The 21,207-nt window shown below is 38.1% G+C and overlaps 1 protein-coding gene across 3 annotated transcripts in view; it reads right to left on the bottom strand.

The window, feature by feature from the left end:
- The window catches only part of fancm (FA complementation group M), a 176,952-nt gene that overhangs the window by 54,141 nt on the left and 101,604 nt on the right, over positions 1–21,207 (bottom strand). For all 3 annotated transcript variants that reach the window (XM_072568442.1, XM_072568440.1, XM_072568443.1), the window contains one exon: positions 10,682–12,959. In XM_072568442.1, coding sequence (XP_072424543.1) covers positions 10,682–12,959 — 2,278 coding nt within the window. The remainder of the gene's footprint in view (positions 1–10,681; positions 12,960–21,207) is intronic.

The raw sequence follows: 21,207 nt of genomic DNA, 5'->3' as shown, positions 1-21,207 counted from the left end.
CATGGAAGATATAGAACGTAGGGAATTAGATAGTGACATCTTAAAAAATGTCCATATTACAGAAGAGGAAGTGCTAGATGTCTGAAATGTATAAAAGTGGATAAATCCTGAAGACCTGATCAGGTGCACCCTAGAACTCTGTGGGATGCTAGGGAAGTGATTGCTGGGGCTCTTTCTTAAATAGTGGCACCACTTGTATCGATGATACAAATATTTCAGTAAGATGGTAAGGACAAGCCAGGGAATTATAGACCGGTGAGGCTGATGTCAGTGGTGGGGCAAGTTGTGGAAGGGAAGCCTGAGGGACAGGATGTACATGTATTTGGAAAGGCAAGGACTGATTAGGGATAGTCAACATGGCTTTGTGCGTGGGAAATCATGTCTCTTGATTGAGTTTCTTGAAGAAGTATCAAAGAGGATTAATGAGGGTAGGGCGTTAGATGAGATTTGTATGGACTTCAGTATGGCGTTCAACAAGATTCCCCATGGGAGACTGGTTAGCAAGGTTAGATCTCATTGAATACAGGGAGAACTAGCCATTGGATACAGAACTGGCTTCAAGGTAGATGACAGAGGGGGTGGTGGAGGGATGTTTTTCAGACTGGAGGCCTGTGACAAGTGGAGTGCCAAAAGGATTGGTGCTGGGTCCTCTACTTTTCATCATTTATGTAAATGATTTGGATATGAACATAGGAGGTACAGTTAGTAAGTTTGCAGATAACACCAGAATTGGAGGTGTAGTGGACAGCGAAGAAGGTTACCTCAGATTACAAAGGAGTCTTGATCAGATAGGCCAGTGGGCTGTGGAGTGGCAGATGGAGTTTAATTTAGATAAATGCGAGGTGCTACGTTTTGGGGAAGCAAATCTTAGCAGGACTTATACACTTAATGGTAAGGCCCTAGGGAGTGTTGCTGAACAAAGAGACCTTGGAGTGCAGGTTCATAGCTCCCTAAAAGTGGAGTTGCAGGTAGATCGGATAGTGAAGGAGGCGTTTGATATGCTTTCCTTTATTGGTCAGAGTATTAAGTACAGGAGTTGAGAGGTCATGTTGCAGCTGTACAGGACATTGGTAAGGCCACTTTTGGAATATTGCATGCAATTCTGGTCTCCTTCTTATTGGAAGGATGTTGTGAAACTTGAAAGGGTTCAGAAAAGATTTACAAGGATGTTGCCAGGATTGGAGGATTTGAGCTATAGGGAGAGGTTGAATAGGCTTGGGCTGTTTTCCCTGCAGTGTCGGAGGCTGAGGAGTGACCTCAGAGGTTTATAAGATCATGAGGGGCATTGATAGGATAAATGGACAAGGTCCTTTCCCTGGGGTGGGCGAGTCCAGAACCAGAAGGCATAAGTTTACAGTGAGAGGGGAAAGGTATCAAAGAGACTTAAGGGGCAACTTTTTCACTCAGAGGGTGGTGTGTGCGTGGAATGGGCTGCCAGAGGAAGTGGTGGAGACAAGTAAAGTTGCAACATTTAAAAGGCATCTGGATGGGTATATATGAATAGGAAGGGTTTGGAGTGATACAGGTGCTGGCAGGTGGGGCTAGATTGGAGTGGGATATCTGGTCGGCATGGACGAGTTGAACAGAAGGGTCTTTTTCCTTGCCGTACATTTCTATGGCTCTATGACTTTAGATAACCTTCTTTACTTTCAAGAAGGATATGCAGTTTACTTTCATTAAGACAAACAAGTCTTGGCAAAGTTTGTAAAATTAAGCGGAAAGGATGAAACAGAACAATAAAGGTACTCAAAGCTAATGAACCAGCAGATATTTCCATGGAATGGAAACTATTACACCTACATCTCAGTGGCTAGTTCATTAAACTACTGTGATAAACTCCAAAGGCTATGGGACTTTAACAAAGAAATAACATTTTATTTCACATTAAATAAACAATAACTCAGCAAGCTAACAAAAGCCCTGGTTTGGAGGCAGCAGTTGAGTAACTCAAATAAAATCAATGACTGTAGTAGATATTGTATTATTTACAAACATGTCATGTGAAGAAGTACACATTCTTTAGAAATAGAGGTGGTCGGTTAGCTAGGTTGGCTTGACAACCAGTTTACAATGCAGGAATGTCAACAATATTCATTCAACTGAGGTTACAACGAAGGACTCTCATCAATTTTTCCCCTTACCAAAGTCATGACAACCCTCAGATTAAACCACCACCAACCATCCCATTTAAAAACACCTTTCTCAATGAGAACATAGTCACCTCTCAGACCTTTAACCAAATTTCTCTCAATTCTGTGTTTAAATCTCACCAATTAAGTTTCTTGCCTTTGGAGCAGTTCTGAATTGGCACTAATCAATGTCACAAATGTGGCCTAAGTAATGATGACCAAGATGCACACCCCCTTCGCATCCTTCAAAAATTACTCAGTCAATCAAGCACCATAGTTCAACTAGCCAGGTCACTGAATCTCCATCCTCTTGGTTCCAGCCTTGCCCATCTTCCCAAAGGCAGCAATGGACTGTGTTTTGCGCCTTGAAATCGTTAGTTTCTCCCCGAAGGATCTACCCATTGCCCCTTCTCTTTTAACCTACACTCTGTACCACATTATCATCATCATGCTATCAGTTTCCAAATGAATGCTCTATCCACTCATCTTCCACTTCCCGGAATTCCGCTGTATTGTCAAGTTGCTTGTTTGGCAATTTGTTATAAATGAGCTACAATTTTCTCCAGTTAAACTTTGAAGGCAAAAGCCACTGTCAGTCAGGTTCCATGAAAAGCCTCCTTTTCTCATATTTAGTCTCACACTGAAAGATGGTTCACAGCCTTCATGTCCTATTTGTCAGAGCCGAACTCCCAATCCCATTGTCTCCCTTTTACTTTCTACTTCTAATGTCGTAAGCTTCTGCTGTGCCCCAGCCCAAACATTACATTAATGTCTTTGCCTCAATTATTGATACTTTGCTGGTCAGCCTCTTATTTTCCAGACTTTAATGTTTCAATCATCCAAAAACCTTTTCTGTTTCCTATCCTATGCCACTCCATCAGTCCTGACACTGGTGACTAATATTAAAGCCTGGAACACCAATTTGTTCAAATTAGAAGTCCCATCTTAGATGGGAGTTAAAGTTGGGGGACTTTAACTTACTCCAGCATTGGCTGGAAATGCTGTAATTTTCATGTCAGATGGATCAGTATTTGTTCAATGCGTGCAGGAGGATTCCCTGACACAGTATGTCGAAGGGCCAACAAGAGGGGAGGCCACACTGGATCTGGTGCTTGGTAATGAACCAAGCCAGGTGTTTGATTTTGTGGTAGGTGAGCACTTGAAAGAGTGACCATAATTCAGTTATGTTTAGCGATGGAAAGGGATAGGTAACTCTTGTCATAGGGCAAGAGTTATCGATGGGAGAAAAGGCAATTATAATGCGATTAAGCAAGACTTAGGATAGAATGGGGTAGCAAAATGCAGGGGATGGGGACAATCGAAATGTGGAGCTGGTTTAAAGGAACAGATATTGCATGTACTTGACAGGTATGACCCTGTCAGCAGGGAGGAAGTGATAAGGAAAGGGTGTCGTGGTTTACTACAGAAATTGCAGCTCTTGTTAAGCAGAAGGAGGGTTATGTGCCAATGAGACAAGATGGTTCAGATGAGGCGATAGAGAGTTACAGATTAGCTAGGAAGGATTTAAAGAGAGAGTTAAGAAGAGCAAAGAGAGGACATGAACAGTATTGAGCAGGTAAAATAAAGGAGAACCCTAAATCTTTCTATAGGTATGTGACGAATAAAAGGATGACAAGGGTAGAAATAGGATCAGTCAAAGACATAAGTGGAAAGTTGTGTGTGGATCCTGTGAAGATCAGAGGTGCTAAACGAATATTTCTCATCAGTTTTCACTCAGGAAGAGAAGAATATTGTAGTGGAGAAGAATGAGATACGCACTATTAGACTAAAAAGGATAGAAGTTAGTAAGGAAGAGGCATTATCAATTCTAGGAGTGAAAGTAGACAAGTCCCTTGGGCCAGATGGGACTTATTTGAGGATTCTCTGGGAAGCTAGGGAGGTGGTGTTGGAGCCTTTGGCTTTGATCTTTGAGTCATCATTGTCTACAGGTTTAGTACCAGAGGACTGGAGGATTGCAAATGTTGTGCTCTTGTTCAAGAGGGCAGTAGAGATGACCCAGGTAAGTATAGACAAGTGAGCTTTACGTGTGTTATAGGAAAAGGTTTGGAAAGGATTATGAGAAATAGGATTTATAATCATCTAACAAGTAACAATTTGATTGCACATAGTCAACATGGCTTCGTCAAGGGTAGGTCACGTCTCACAAACCTCATTGAGGTTTTTTGAGAAAGTGATCAAGCACGTGGATGAGGGTAGGGCAGTTGACGTGGTGTACATGGACTTTAGTAAGGCCTTTGATAAGGTTCCATATGGTAGGCTCTTGGAGAAAATGCAGAGGGATGGGATTTAGGGTGATTTAGCAGTTTGGATTAGAAACTGGCTTTCTGTAAGAAGGTAGCGAGTGGTGGTTGATGGAAAATATTCAGCCTAGAGTCCGGTTACTAGTGGTGTGCCACAAGGATCTTTTTTGAGGCCACTGCTGTTTGTCATTTTTATAAATGACTTAGATGCAGGCATAGGTGGATGGACTAATAAGTTTGCAGATGACACTAAAGTCGGTGGAGTAGTGGACAGTGTGGAAGAATGTTGCAGGTTGCAGGGGGACTTGGATAAACTGCAGAATTGGGCTGAGAGGTGGCAAAGGAGTTCAATGCAGAGAAATGTGAGGTGATTCACTTTCGGAAGAATGACAAGAAGGCAGAATACTGGGTCAATGGAAAGAATGTTGGTCTTGTGTATGTGCAGAGGGATCTTGGAGTCTATGTACATATATCCCTGAAAGTTGCCACCCAGGTTGATAGTGCTGTTAAGGAGGCATATGATGTGTTAGGTTTTATTGGTAGAGGATTTGAGTTCCGAAGGTGTAATGTCATGCTACAATTATACAAAATACGAGTGTGGCCGCACTCGTGTACAGTTCTGGTCGCTCCATTACAGGAAGGATGTGGAAGCATTGGAAAAGGTGCAGAGGAGATTTACGAGGATGTTGCCTGGTCTGGAGGGAAGGTCTTATGAGGAAAAGCTGAGACACTTGGGTCTGTTCTTATTGGAAAGAAGGCAGCTAAGAGGGGATTTGATAGAGACATACAAGATGCTCAGAAGATTAGATAGGGTGGACAGTGAAAGACTTTTTCCTAGGATAATGTACGAGGGTGCATAGCTACAAATTGAAGGGTGATAGATTTAAGACAGATGTCAGAGGCAGGTTCTTTACTCAGAGTGGTTGGGGTGCAGAATGCCCTGCCTGCCAATGTGGTTAACTCAGCCACATTAGGGAGATTTAAACGATCCTTGGATAAGCACATGGATGATGATGGGATAGTGTAGGGGGATGGACTTAGATTAGTTCACAGGTCGACACAACATCGAGGGCTGAAGGGCCTGTTTTGAACTGTATTGTTCTATATTCTATCAGGGCTGACTGACCAAATGTTCAATAAGACTTGAGCTCCAACACTGTTTTTAAAGACCTGAAGCATAAAAGCAAAGAAATTGCAGTGAACATTTATAATACACTGGTTTGGCTTCAGCTAGAGAAATATGACCAATTCTAAGCACTGCAGTTTAGGAAGGATGTGAAGTCATTAGCTAGTGCAGGAAAGATTTATCAGACCAGCTCTAAGGCTGAAGCATTTCAGTGGCATGGATTCACTGGCAAAACTGGACATACTTCATTTGAAGTGAAAGCTGAGCAATTTGGAGATGTGTTCAAAACCACAAAAAGTATGGACAGAATAGACATTACCAGAAAGGTTGAGAACCAAAGGACTTTGATTTAAGGAGAATGACAAAAGTGCAAGAGACAAAATGAGGTGTAATGTTCTTCATGTAGCATGCAGATTGCACTGCCTGAGCGTGTTGTGGAGACGGAATCAATGGTAACTTTTAAGGAGGGAACTGGTTCATTAACTGAAGAGAAAACAACTTGCTAATGGAAAAGAAGAGGGGAGTGGGGTCAATTGAGATGTTTTTGCAGAAAACCAGCATGGAAAATTGAGGGCCAAATGGTCTTCTGTGCTGTGAAAATTCTATGTTTCTATACACTATTACCTGACTAAAATAAAAGTAAAATAGTCAACTTCAAAACAGGATCAAACTTAGGCTAATTGAATACAAACTTTGTATTTTTGTGCCAATAGCATTCAGATTCTATGTCACAAGACTCAATAGGAAAAGAACAAAATTTATCAATCACGTTGGAAACGTTCCTTGGATTCAGTGACAAATTATTTAAGAGTGGATTACCAACTACTTTAAACCCATGAATTGGCAGTGATTGAAAAATATTAAAACAAAAACATATTTTCAAACAGCAAATATTTTAAACTACATCCCCCCCCCAAAAAAACTGAGGGGTATTTCATTTTAGAGTAAGCATTAATAATAACTGCATCATTAAGTAAAATTCCAGGATGAGGGTGCTATATATACCTCAAAATGTCTTATTGCAAAATACAGAAAAAGTGATCACTTTGGACATTACATAATATAAAAGGCACAAAAGAAGAATGTCACACTATCGCTAAAGCATTTCAACAAAATCATTTCAAGGATAAAAAAAAGAAACATTATGAATCACATTGTTTTAAAGGTAAGCCTTCACTGCATTTTTTTTTCAATTCATTCACAGGGTACGGGCGCCACTGACTGGACCAGAATTTCCTGCCCAGCACTAGCTGCCCAAGAGTGAATCACATGCTGTGGGTCTGGAGTCACATATAGGCCAGACCAGGCAAAGACGGCATATTTCTTTCCCTAAATATGCATCACTAAACTCCTATTTCCAGATCATTATTGAATTGAAGTTCCACCGTCTACTATGGTTGATTTCAAACTCAGGCACCAAGGACATTATCTGGGTGTCTTCTGGATTAATAGTAACAATACCACTAGGCCACTGCCTATCCGGACTACCTTCATAGAACATCCTACCACAGATAAAGAGACCAAAACTGCACACAATATTCCAGGTGTGGTCTCCGCAGTATCTTGTACAGTTGCAGCAAGATGTCCCTGCTCCTGTACTCAAATCCTCGCTTTATGAAGGTATATAACATTCACTTTCTTCACCATCTGCTGTACCTGCATGCTTACTTTCAGCAACTGGTGCAAAAAGACACCCAGGTCTCACTGCACTGCCCCTTTCCCAATCTATCACCAGTTATTAATCTGCCTCCTTGTTTTTGCTACAGATTTGGATAATCTAACATTTATCCACAATATACTTCACCTGCCATGTATTTACCCACTCATTCAGCATGTCAAAATCACAATGGAGTTTCCTTGCAGTCTCCTCACTGCTCACTCATCCACTTAGTTTTGTGACACCTGCAAACTTGGAGAAATTACATTTAGTTGTTTCATCTAAAGCTTCAATATAGACTGTGAATAGTTGGGTTCCATGCACTGACCCCATTAGTCACTGCCTGCTACTTTGTTTGTTCCTATTCTTTGTTCCCTGTCTGCCAAACAGTCCTCTATTCATGTCACTATAATCCCATGCACTTTAATTGTACATGCTAATCCCTTATGTGAGACCTTATCAAAAGCCTTCAACCAGTCCAAGTGAAACACATCCACTGACTCCCTCTATGCCTTTGAAATGCGGTTTTCCTTTTGTGAATCAATGCTGATTATGTCTGATCCTGTCACTGTTTTCCCAAGTGCTTTGCTATTAAATCAATTATAATGGACCTCTAACGTTTTCCCCACAGCTGACATTTTCTCTACCTCTTTTTTTGAAGTAGCAAGGTTATATTAGCTAAAGTCCAATCTATAGGAATTGTTCCAGAGTCTATAGAATCTTTTAAGATGACCAATGTATCAACTATTTCTAGTGCCACTTCCTTAAATACTCTGGGATATAGATAATTGGGCCAGAGGGATTTATGAGCCTTTAAGCCATCAATTAATCCCAATACCATTTCCCTACTAATTTGCAATTCCTTCAGTTCCTCCCTCTCACTGGGGTTCCCTAACATTTTTGGGTTATTATCAGTGTCTTCTTTTCTGAGTTCAAAACCAACATATGTGTTTAATTGGTCAGCCGTCACTTTGTTCTCATTATAATAGAAGCTTTTGCAATCAGTTTGCATGCTCCTTCCTTGTTTGCAAGCTTCCTCTCATTGAGGTCATTCTGCTATAACGTGACAGTTGCATTCCTGTGCAACTTCACGCTATAGAAAATTGTGCAAAGGAAAACTGCTATAGGAAATCACACTGTAGAAGATCACTACAGAAAATAGCTATAACCTATTCAGCAGAAAGTTTACTTATCAAACAACGTCCACAATACATCAATCACATTATAGCCATGTTGACAAACTGCACATTATACCAGAACAACCTGCACTCTATTTCACCCATTATATCAATCCCTATTATTTTTTTTGATCTGAAATTCGAAATGGCTCCCATTCCTCGGGTCTGCTTTTATAGCCATTTTATAAGCCCCTTCCTTGGATTTAATACAAGGAAATTTCCCTTGGTAGCCCTGCTCGGGTCACCTTCTCTGTTTTGCTTTGACACCAAGACAAGAATGAACAATTGTTGCAGTTTATCCATGCACTTTATATGATTGCCATTACCTCTCTACCAACATCCTCTGAAGTAACGTTCCTCATCTCACCATAGCCAATTCGCACTTCATAATATCATAGTTTCCTTTATTTAGATTAAGAACCAGAGTCTCAAATCAATCATGTCACCTTCCAATGAGGAATTCTATCCTATCACGGTCATTCTTCCTCACCAGGCCTCACATGGCTAAGTTGTCAATAATTAATTTCTGAATTCGCCAAATAGTATTTATTAAAATTCTGGGTTTTGTCTGATATAAAAATCAAGTTTCTAAAGATATCAACTATATTGTACAGTTCTCATTTGATCAAAAGTCAAACCGTCAACTAAAGGTACACATTTGGATTCCAGTACAGAGCCCTAGCATTGTATTTAATAATTCCAAACACAAATGCAATCTTTTGGTTCAGTATCCCTGCCTCTGACCAAAGACTCTGGATTCAAGTCCCATCAAGACTTGATGGTTAAGGAAGATGCACTCTTTACTGTATAGGTTGATGATCAACCATCAAATTCTTTAAAGATACACGAACTGCAAGCAGTTATAGCAGGAGATATTCCTGATTCTCCAAATGATAGAAAGAACATTGGAATCTCAACCATCACTACTTACAGATCAGGACTACAATATGCATGGTAAAGCACATGACTCCAAGTGAAGTACAACATCCCTACACAGCATTCAATACACACTATTCCTGATAACATGGAATGTTGTTAAGAATATAACAATTTTTAAACCTTTCACTTAAAGCGAGTGTGAATTCAATTCTTTACAGCCATTAAATATTAAAACTTTATTATTAAAAACATTAAGGGGGATACAGAAACAAAAATTTGTATTAAGGTGAACATTATCACTTTATTCTCAGAAGAAATTTAGTCACTTCTTACTACAATATATCAAAAGCTATGAAACTGTAATCTATATTAGATACAAATGAATGAAAAAAAATCAAATCTGGCTTGCCTCTACTAATGGATATCAAGCTCAAAGTTTGGGAGAAGATTTGTAGCTCGGGTGCTCGTTGTTGTGGTTCTGTTCGCCGAGCTGGGAATTTGTCTTGCAAACGTTTCGTCCCCTGTCTAGGTGACATCCTCAGTGCTTGGGAGCCTCCTGTGAAGCACCTTCTGTGCTGTTTCCTCCGGTATCTATAGTGGCCTGTCTCTGCCACTTCCAGTTGTCAGTTCGAGCTGTCCGCTGTAGTGGCCGGTATATTTATAGTGGCCTGTCTCTGCAGCTTCCGGTTGTCAGTTCGAGCTGTCCGCTGTAGTGGCCGGTATATTGGGTCCAATATACCGGCCACTACAGCGGACAGCTTGAACTGACAACTGGAAGCGGCAGAGACAGGCCACTATAAATGCCGGAGGAAACAGCACAGAAGGTGCTTCACAGGAGGCTCCCAAGCACTGAGGATGTCACCTAGATAGAGGACGAAACGTTTGCAAGACAAATTCCCAGCTCGGCGAACAGAACCACAGGATATCAAGCTGTAGAACACCTTGAATTATTTCCTCCCTTTCTAACATTTTCCTCACCGATTATGTCACAGCCTTTCTAAGGGCACTGACTACTTGTGGGGCATGGTTTCGCATGTCACAAATCCCTTTCTAGTACTTTTTCTTTGTGGTACTATTTACTTTAATTTTGAACAACCCAAGCCTGCCAACAGAATTAGGGATAAAAGCCTAGTCTGAATGTAGCATGTAATACATGCACAAAGGTATCCATGAAACAGTGGAACTGGAGCAGTACCCCTTTTAACTATTTTTAATCTCAATAATCCAAAACAGAGGTATTGCACATTAAGAATTCATTTATAGGCAAATATATCAGCATGGTTTTGCACTGGTATCATTGCTATTGTTATAACATAATTGTAACCTGAACTGAGAATCAGAGACTAACCTAACATTAGAAAAGAAATTATGATTTTCAGTAGTGATATAAAATTAAAGAAAAATAAAATTCCAACATATTTATGATCTTAAAATAAAATTAAGTAGCTCACCATTAATAGATGCTTCAAGAATTTGGCTAAAAGTATTCTCTCTTTTATTTGTAAGAGACTTCTTTTCATGCTTTTCGCTTCTGCATGCACTGTGTGTTGCAGTGCAAGTGTTAGATGAGGCTGCTGATTCTTTCAAAGATCTTTTATCAACCAAACTCTCTGAGACACTTCGTGCAGGATGCTGGCTAATTATTAGATCATTTTTAAACAGTGGGCCAACACAGGTCATATCACACAGCTTGAGAGGCAAACTCCTTTTTTCTGGTGTTGTAAAAGATGCAACAGGAGAACAGGCTGAGGACACCTGAAGGTCAGACTGATACTTTGGAGAACAGAGAGCTGAATCTTGTGATGCCAGACAAATATTGGTAAGATGCAAAGTTTCTATTTTGCTTGGTACTAAGGATGTGTGCTTTCCAGACTCCGGTGTTGAGCAATCTCTGAATACTTCTGACTCTGCTTCGAATATTTCTGAAGTAATTTTGTTGCAGTTTTTCTGAAACTCGGGGATGCATTCAACTGGTTCTGTCTTTATTATATCTGTGTTATCAGAAGATGATTTGCCTGCAAGATGTTCTGACAATTCAGTAATTTTATAAACAGTATTGGTTATTGACGAATTATTTTCATTTAAGTCTTCAAATGAAAAGCCCAGATCAAAGTTAGCAGAAAAGATTTCACCTGAGCAATTGTACACACTGCTGTTATCAACTACTGACCTATGCTGCTCAATGCATAAGTTTTCACAAAGCATTTGTTTGTGAAATGATTGATGCAAAACTGGCCAGTGACTTCTGTCGTGTTTGGTTTCATGGTTTCTTAAATTATTAGGAACTGCTTGGGCATGTTGCAGTGGTGTGTTCAACTCAGTAGGTTGCATCATCAGTCCAGAGACATCCTTTCCAATTATACAACTTTTGGAGTTGGAAGCACGATGGGATGGAAGGCTGCCAAATGATAGTTCAGTTTCAAACAAAGGCAAGCTTTCCTCAGATACAAATAGCACGTCATTTATAGAGTTCTTGAAGATTTTACTGGTTCTATTTTTGTTTTTATCAGGGGAGTTATGATACTTGTGCAAAGGATCATGTAATTTTTCTTGGTTTACACCAGACTGAGCTCGATAATTTTGATCCAAGTGTTCTTCAACATTACTGTCAAATAAGTCATCCCAGGAAGGACTGCAATGCGTGTCAACACAATTTAAATCCTCAGGCTCTCTCCAAGTCACTAAATCTGTTGGTTTAATACTAATTGATGATGACCAACTGAAAACATGATTACCTCCTTGGTCAGATTTTAAAGCAGTTTCTGGTGGGATTTTTAAAATATTTGATTGTCCTCTATTTTCTTCATAATTCACTTTTTCGCAAAAGGAAAATATGTCTAGTCCTGGGGGAGAAGTAGCAAGAAAGGATTTTACTCTTTCCAAAACCAGTTCTACATTAGTGGGAACTTGCCCACCATAATCATAATTAGGATGTTCAACCTCTGGTAAGCAAGAATACCTTTGAGAATCTGTATTTGAGGATCTGTGTCCTGAACTGTGGCCCCGAGTTATGAGCACATCTGGTAGATAAAACATTTTAGACACATTGATACAATTTGTTGATATTTCATTAATTGAGCCACTGGAGTCTAAACTAACACAGTTTGATTTGTTGCATTTGGAAACCAGATCATGTGTTTCAGTCACAATATCTTTTAATACGTAATCATTTACTGGTTCATAATGATGACGCTCAGTTTGTTCTTCCTCGGTTGCATCAACAACTTTGTATTCAGAACTTATTGATTTGCTCCCAGTAGAATTTGTACAGATTTTCATGGGACTCTTCAAGATTTCTCTCCTGTCTGCCCCACTAAACTTAGCTGCTTTCTGTATTTCACCATGTAAGTCCTCTTTAATTTCGTCCTCTGACTGATAGATCTGTTCACTTGGTTTTGAAGTATTTCCCATTACTGTAAATGCAGTTTCTCTGGTTTCCTTAGTGTTTGCAGTTCTAAGACAAGATGGTGAATGTAGAACTTTTGTCCTTTTATTTATATTAGAAAGAGCACATACCTTAGCTTCATTTGTTAATTTGCAAAAATTATGATTCTGTTCAACACATTTCTTTCTGTCACATCTAGGCTTCATTAGTTGATGCACTATATGTTTATCTCGATTTTTTGCCATGTAAGTGTCTCCAATTTGACATTGTTGCATGCAAGGTGCTTCAAAAATATCATCCATGTTTAAGTACGGCATGATGTCTAATGAATAATTGTCACCATTCTGTAATAGAAAGACAAATCATTAAAGGTAAAATTACATTTTTAAAATTAACTTTATTTTAAAATATTTACAATATTAACATTCAGGTACTGCATGAGTGTGATGCAGCAAGGTTCAAATAACGCAAAGGTTATTTGCAAAGGAAAGCTAGAGAACAGCATTAGGTTAGACGCTCATTCAGACAGCCAGTGCAATCTCAAATGGGCCAAATGGCCTCCTTCTGCACTGTAACAATTTTGCTATTCTGTGAAAAACAGTCAATTTTAAGTTACACATTAATACTCTCACCACAGTAAAAGTGGGTCTAATAAAGATGCCTTCAAGGGAAAGTGGCATTACATTTAGAATTCTTGAACAGCAATTAACCCTAATTCCTTAACCACCTATCTTTTGTCATCAGTTTGCAGTATTTAACAGTCATGATCTAAACTTAGTGCGTACAAATGCCATTCTTAAAGTGAGGAGCTTAAACAGATCTACATCACTGAGTCATTTAACTGAGCATGGTCAATCTCTGCTTCAGGCAGGACTTATGTTAAGCATAGGTTGAATCCTGGTTGTTACATTTGGAATACTGTAAACAATATAAGAACATAATGAAAAAGATACAAAGCTGCTGAGTTGGTGCAAAGAAAGTTTTCCAGGATGATACGCCAAAAACTGAGAAGGTAATTTTATCATAAGTAACAAGCTAAGCCTCTTTTCTGTACAGAGTTGAGAATAATCTGATAGAGATTCAAGATTTTGAAAGAGTTTAACCGATTGGAAATAGAGAAAATATTTCCACCTATGCAGAATACAAAGCCAGAGTACATATATGCGTATTAACATAAATGCACACACAGTCAACACTAGTAAATCTAATAGGGAATTCAGAACAAATACCTTTAATCAAAGAATGCAGAATATATAAAGAGCAGATGAGAGAAGAAACATGCATCAGAAAACTGGAGAAGCATTAGGAAATAAAGGAAAGAAGGATATGCAAGTAGGGTTAAATGAAGTTAAAAGGTGGCTCATCTATAAAGTCTAGACCAATTTTGCTAAATAGTTTACTTTTATACCCTCTACTCAATGAAGTTGTTAGATTTAATTCTTGCAGTTTTCAATCTCTTTTGTGTATACATTTTCCTTTCGTTCAGCAATAACATTTCTGGGAAACACACTTGACTTGGACTATCAGAAAAAGGAATTTATTTTTGTCAGAAGATAAGGGTGAAAATTTCAATTGAGGAAAATATAACAAATAACTGCTGCTTATAGGAAAATAACAAATCTTGTCACAGATAGCTTTGATTTTTGAATGAGATTAACGTAACCAATCCTAAATGCAACTCAACTACTAGAAAACCAACTACAATAATTAACTTAATTTCAGTGTCAGTAGCTTTCAGTGAAGATCAATCCTAATTCTAGCTGCTTAGAATCATAGAATCTTATAACACAGAAGGAAATAGTATGGCCCATCAACCTGGCCCATCTCTTCAAACTGCTCAGTTTGGGCCAACCCTGCCTTTCCCCAACAACTCTGCAAATAAGTTTTATACAAGGCTATGTCCAATTGTATTTTGAAAATTCTTACAGAATCAGACTTCTTCATTTCAGGCAGTCCATTCCAGATCACAATAATGTGTGGAAAGACCAAAAATTGAATTTCTCCCTTAGTTTTGTTTTGATATATTTTAAAAATCTTTGAGTTTTGATTAATGGGCATTAGCCTGAAGAAAAATGTTATTTTCCACTACCTACTTGATCACAACTTCTCAATTTGGAATACCTCAATGGGGTCTCACTGCTCGGAAGATAATTGTAATGACTCAGTTTTTCACAAAATGGCATCTTTCACCCTAGTATGATCTTGAAAAACTGCCTCTCCAGGACCTTAACATGTGTGATACCTAGAATGGTGTAAACAACTCCAGCTGAAATCAAACTAATGTTTGCAAATGTTTAGCATGACTTGTTTGTTTCTGTCTTCAAAGACTAATAACCACATACCTAATCTGCATCACCAACTTAAAACAACATCTTCAAAGATTTGTAAATATTGTGATAAAGGTTTACACTATATCATTTAGGAATTTAGATTTTTAAAAGTACAGGAAAATATATTTTGGTTTTAGCTCTGAGAAGTTGATTTCTTTTTGTCTTAAGTCAGAAAATCATTTTTTGTTCAAACAATTAATTCAAACACAAGTCAAATGCTTTTTTGGGAAATTAAATGACTCTATCAGCTACCAAGAAATTTAACAGATGTAGTATTTACAAGATTGAACTTTTATGACATATGATTTCAGCAGATGTTATTACCAGACAAGGAACCTGACTTGATCAATCACATATTTTGGTATTTTGGTGTTAATAACATAACTTTTCATTTAAAGATAAGAATGCAATGCTGCAATTTTTGCTTTAACAATAAAATTGAAGTTTATTACAAAAAGGAATAATAAACCAAGAAAAAAAGTCCAAACAAAAGCACAAAACCAATTCATTCTACAGGCAGGCTTCAAAAACTATTTTTTTTTAAAAGAAATGATGGTGGTTACAGAAATACTTTCAAATTATTAAATCCAAAGTCTCATCAACATGATATATATACACATGAATCCCAGAGTTTACATATGACATGAAAAAAGGTGGTGACAGTCTCCATTAGTTTAAATTCAGAAGTGATCTTGGCAAATGGCCAATTTTGTTTGGTTTGTACAAGCCTCCAAGCCTCAGAAGTGGAAACACATTCAGTCCACCACATCTGAAAAGAGTCAGTTCAATAAGAAATCTTACAGTTAAGAAAAGAATGATACCTTATTAGCTTTGAGTGACAGTAAAGGATATTATTGGGAAAAGTGCTGAACTTTTCTTTTTGATGTTTGTTATTTTTCTTTTCTGTCATAAACAAGTGCATTTTAATTTAAAGAAAACATATTTCAATCAGGGAGCTGACTTGTCCAGTAGTGCAACCAACTGGATAACAATGTGCATCTTTAGGTCCATTTGTTGTTGCATCCCCACTCAAAATAGATATTCCTTTTCCATGTTCCTTCTGAAATGCATCATTCAACTAGTCCACATTATAGTATATTAGCCATGCAATACCCATTTCATTAGTCTATGACCCCCTGAGGCCTGCTATTATCCTGTTTAATTATTCACAAATTTGAAAGCTTTTGTATTGTGAAAATGCCTGGAAATCGTACCTATTATAGGTATACTCGTGTAAGTAATATATATATAACTTAATGCGGACTCCTGGAGAACCCCACTGCATATTGTTCATCAGTGCAAAATGAGTCTCCATCTCTTACCTCTTAGTCAATTGTGTACACAAATTACCACCATTTATTTAGCACAATTTTTCTATTGTTGAAATGTTTTGTTTTAAATGCTGTTTTACCAAATGTATTACAAAGCTCATATGTAATATCTACTGCATGACTTATCTTCTTGCTTGGTTACTTCAAAGTACTCCAATCAGGTTAGTCAGACATAACATGCCTTTAGCAAATTAAGCTAGCTATCCTTTATAAACCCATATTGCCTCAAGATCTGAAACACTCAAATACTATTTCAATCATCCATGTTTCCACAAAATTACTTCCCTTCTTGTAAATTGACCCATCAATCCTTCATCTGTTATTGGGTGACATGGTGGCTGAGTGGTTGGTTCTGATGCCTCACAGCACCAGGGGACCTGGTTTCAATTTCGGCCTTGGGCAATTGTGTCGAGTTTGCACATTCTCCCTCCAGGCACTCTGGTTTACTCCCACAATTCAAAGAAATTGGGATTAGGTGGGTTAGCCAAAGTAAAAACCCTCTGCAGCATTACAGGAATGGCTTTTGGTGGAATGCTCTTCCAAGGGTCAATGTAGACTTGATGGACCAAATTACCTTCTTCTGTACTATAGCGATTCTATCATACTCTTATTATTCCGAGTACTGAATTTTGCACTCCTTTTTATCTTACCTGCTGTTATATTGCTTTTCAACTTCTCCCTGCACTCTGTATTCTGTACCTGATTCTTTATTGTTATGGCACAGTATTGTTAGCTGATTTCTTATGGTTAATTAATCGTTTGATGTACCAAGTTATCACAAGATCTTTTCATTATTTATACTCAAGTGTCAGGTGAAATCTGTTCAAAAAACCATTGCAAAATCATAAATCTCCACAATCAAGATAACTATATAAATCTCCTCTGATCAGATAACTATATAAATTAGCAAACCCTCCTATAAGTTGTACACATATCAGATCTGTTAAACACAGAGATTCATAAATGTGCACTGACATTGAAGTACATCAGAAGAAAATGTTAGCTCTTGTGCATGATTTAGAGTTCTCAATTCAACTTCTAACAGCCAGCATTGCAAAAGTGCAATTTCAGCAGACATTCCTTGACCAAACATATTTAAAATATAAATTAAATTGTATCAATATTTTTCAAATATTTAACAAATTTACAGCACTTCCCAAATCTTTGCTGTTTGCAATGCTCATGTGATCTGTAACTAACAGTCTAAAAATGTGCTAGTTTTATTCCATTACATTTTTCTTTATTCCGGTTGTTAAAATTAAGAAAATATTCTGTGTTAAACATAAACTGTGTGATAAGCATTTTATGACTAGTTCAATTTACTTATGCTTTCTAAGAATGTCTCTTTTTTCATGTATTGCTTTAAGTATTATAAACAACTTGTTGGGGCCAAGACTTATACTAAAGCAGGCTACTATACTTAGAACAAGTTAAGCAATAATTGCAAACACCTGGTTGCAATTAATTATGTTAAAAAATCTTTGAAATACCCTACAAAAAATGGGCTTCCTTCGCAGTCAATAATCTGCCTCATGTCCTTAAATTATAGACAAAACAACCAATGAAAAGATTAAACATAAACCTATTAAAAGGTTGGCTTGTGCTGTTATGCAAGATCAGCAAATAAGTCACAGATTAAGCTAAACTATAAAGAAAAATGTTTTCATAACTAGAACCTTTATGAGTCTGATTCTGGACCAATATCCCACATTTATGTTATGATTTGGCTAGGGACTATTATTTTCCTTCTAAAATGGCCAAGTGTGAAATCCATGGTAAGAAGAAAATAAAGCTGAAGTTTTTAAACAAGTATCAATAAATTTTACTCTATAAATTTATTGAACTTCTGTTTTAACACCCATAATTAACATGTGGTAAGTTTGGGTAATGAACTGCAATTAAGCATGCCAAGCACACAAAAGAACAAACGAGAGCAAGACTAATCTCTCAGATTCCTCAGAAATTCTCTCAAAATAATTCACATAATGGGTCATCAAACTTTAATAAACTTGACAAGGGATTAGAATTCCTCATCTTTCCAATCTGGCCTTAAAATTCTGTCTCATGAACTATTCTGTCATGAATGGTCGATCATCCTCCTTTCCTAGGAGAAATTCCAGAAACTGTGTTTTAGTATTCGCATGTAGACTCAACTCCAGCTATTCAGAGATATCTCGGCAAGCCAGTCCTTTCACTTTTTTTTAAGTTAACCTATTTGTCTGATCAAGCAGGTGGGACTTGAACCTTGGCCTCCTGTGTTCAGGGAAAGGGATACTGCCACTGCACCACAAGCGGGCCACCAAAGAAATGGAAGTGATAGCTCCATCTCTGCATGGTCTTGAACCACCAGTCTTTCAGTTAACAACCATGTGCACTGACCAATTGTGCCACAGAGACTGGCTGTCACTAGGATTTTTTCCTGAGCTCAAATCTGGTTCAGCTGCATCAAGCAAATACTCCTTATGGGTTTTTCAACTCTCCACTCTCAACCTTACTAAATTATTACCTGCAGGCTTTACTGAGCCTCAACAGTTTCTAGGACTTCCTGATGTCCAAATTTCACAAAGCTATCCAACTGCTCTTGGAATATCTTATTGAATCCCTAACACACAACCTGTGCAGTTTAGGTGCCCTCCTAACAGGACAGCTAAAAGCAGCATTGCCTAACGTGGAGTCTACAAACATACGAGCAAGTAACAAGAGTAGACTACCCAGCCCTTTGAGCATGATCCGTTATTCAATAAGACTATAGCTGAAGTGATTTTAACCTTAGCTCTACATTGTTGATTATCCCCAATAATCTTTAATCCCCTTGATAATCAAGAATCTATATAACACAGTCTTCAAAAATATTAATATTCTGTAGCCATTGACTTTTAAAAGAAGGGAATTCCAAAGACTATCAATTTTCAGAAAAACAACTTCAAGTCCGTTTGAAATGGGTATCTTCTTATTTTTAAGCTGTGACCCTTACTTCTAGACTTTCTAACAAGAGAAAGTAACCTTTCAACATTCAACCAGCCAGGTCCCCTCAGGATCTTGTGTGCGCCAATTAAGTCTCCACTGTCTCTTCTAAACTTGAGGATTTGGGCCCAGCCTGACTAAAATAATCAGCTCATTCCAGGTATTAGTCTATAAACGCTATTTGAATTGCTTCCAATGTGCTAACATCCTTCTATCCTCACATATCCCCAACTTCCAGTTTTCCTGCCTTTCACCCGAGATTCCACTTCAGTGCCCTTAAACTGTTCTGAGTAACTAATTGAAAATCTTGCAATTAGCCCCACCCATTTTGAGGCATTTCATGCAATTAATTTTTGAATATTGTAGTCTAAATTTAACTTTGGAGCTGAGTGAGCCCTCAATGTTATCTTCTCGCAGAACGCTGGGTTCAGCTGCACAAAAAATGCTCATGAAAAGCAGCACACATGATAGAAGGAATAGTGCAAATCCAATTTACTGTAAAAAAAACTCTACAAAAAAAATTAAAGTATACAAAGAAATGAATAAAGTGCAAAAGAGAATAAAACAAAACTTGATAAAGGATATTAAGCCATCAATAAAAAAAAACAATAAATCGAGAGCCTAGTTATACAGTCATTCAACACAGTTACAAAACCTTCAGTCCAATCAGTCCACACTTATCATAATCCCAAACTAACAGTCTCACCTGCCTGCGCTTAGCCTATACCCTCCAAATATTTCTTACTCATGTACTTAGCTAAATGTCTTTGAAACATTGTAATTATACCTGCATCCATCAGCTCCTCTAGAAGTTAATTCCATACATGAACCATGCTATGAAAAAAAGTTGCCCCTCACGTATCTTTAAATTTTCCTCCACTCACCTTAAAAATATGCCCTCAGTCTTGAAATCCCCCACCCTAAAGACATGCATACCTCTCATGATTTTATAAACCTGTATAAGGTCACCTCTTGACCTCCTAAGCTCCAGCCTATTCAAAATCTCCTTATAACTCAAACCCATCATTCCCAGCAACATCCTGGTAATTCTTTATCTGAACCCACTTCAGCTTAATAATATCCTTAATAATGTCCTTCCTATAGCAGGGCAACCAGGCTGGACATAGTACTCCAGAAAAGGTCTCACTAACATCCTGTACAACCTCAAAATAACGTCCCAACTCCTGTACTCAAAGGTCTGAGTAACGAAGGCAAACGTGCTAAACAGCTTCTTAACCAGGTGAAAATGAGGACTGCAGAAGCTGGAGATCAGAGTCTAGATTAGAGTGGTGCTGGAAAAGCACAGCAGGTCAGGCAGCATCCGAGGAGCAGGAGAATCGTAACCACCCTGTCTACCTGTGATGCAAATTTCAAAAACTTATATACCTGAACCCCTGGGTCTCTTTGTTCTACTACACTACCCAAGGGTCTTCCATTAATTGTATATGTCCTGCCTTGTTTGTTGTATCAAAATGATATACCTCACATTTATCCAAATTTAACTCCTTCAGCCCATTGACCCAATTGATCAAGATCTCTATGTAATCTTATATGATCTTCTTCTCTGTCCACTATACTAACAATTTTGGCATCTTACTAGATCATTTATATTAATGACAAAAGAGGACCCAGCACTGATCCCATTGGAAAACAGCTGGTCGCAGGCCTTCAGTCCAAAGAACAACCCTTCACCATCACACTCTGTCTCCTGCTGTTAAGCCAATTTTGTATCCAATTGGCAAGCTCATCCTGAATCCCATGTGATTTAACTTTTACTAATTAGTCAACAATGTAGAATCTTGTCAAAGCATTACAAAAGTTCAACTAAATAATATTAAGGGGAATGTGGCCCCTTGAAAGTTGGTTGCTACTGACATTAGAGGAGAAAGTGAGGACCGCAGATGCTGGAGATCAGAGCTGAAAATAAGAAGGGCTTACGCCCGAAACGTCGATTCTCCTGTTCCTTG

The sequence above is a fragment of the Chiloscyllium punctatum genome, chromosome 4 (genome assembly GCF_047496795.1).
Source record: "Chiloscyllium punctatum isolate Juve2018m chromosome 4, sChiPun1.3, whole genome shotgun sequence".
Taxonomy (NCBI): Eukaryota; Metazoa; Chordata; class Chondrichthyes; order Orectolobiformes; family Hemiscylliidae; genus Chiloscyllium; species Chiloscyllium punctatum.
Note: the sequence above shows the minus strand (reverse complement) of the source record. Positions and strands in the feature narration are given on the sequence as shown.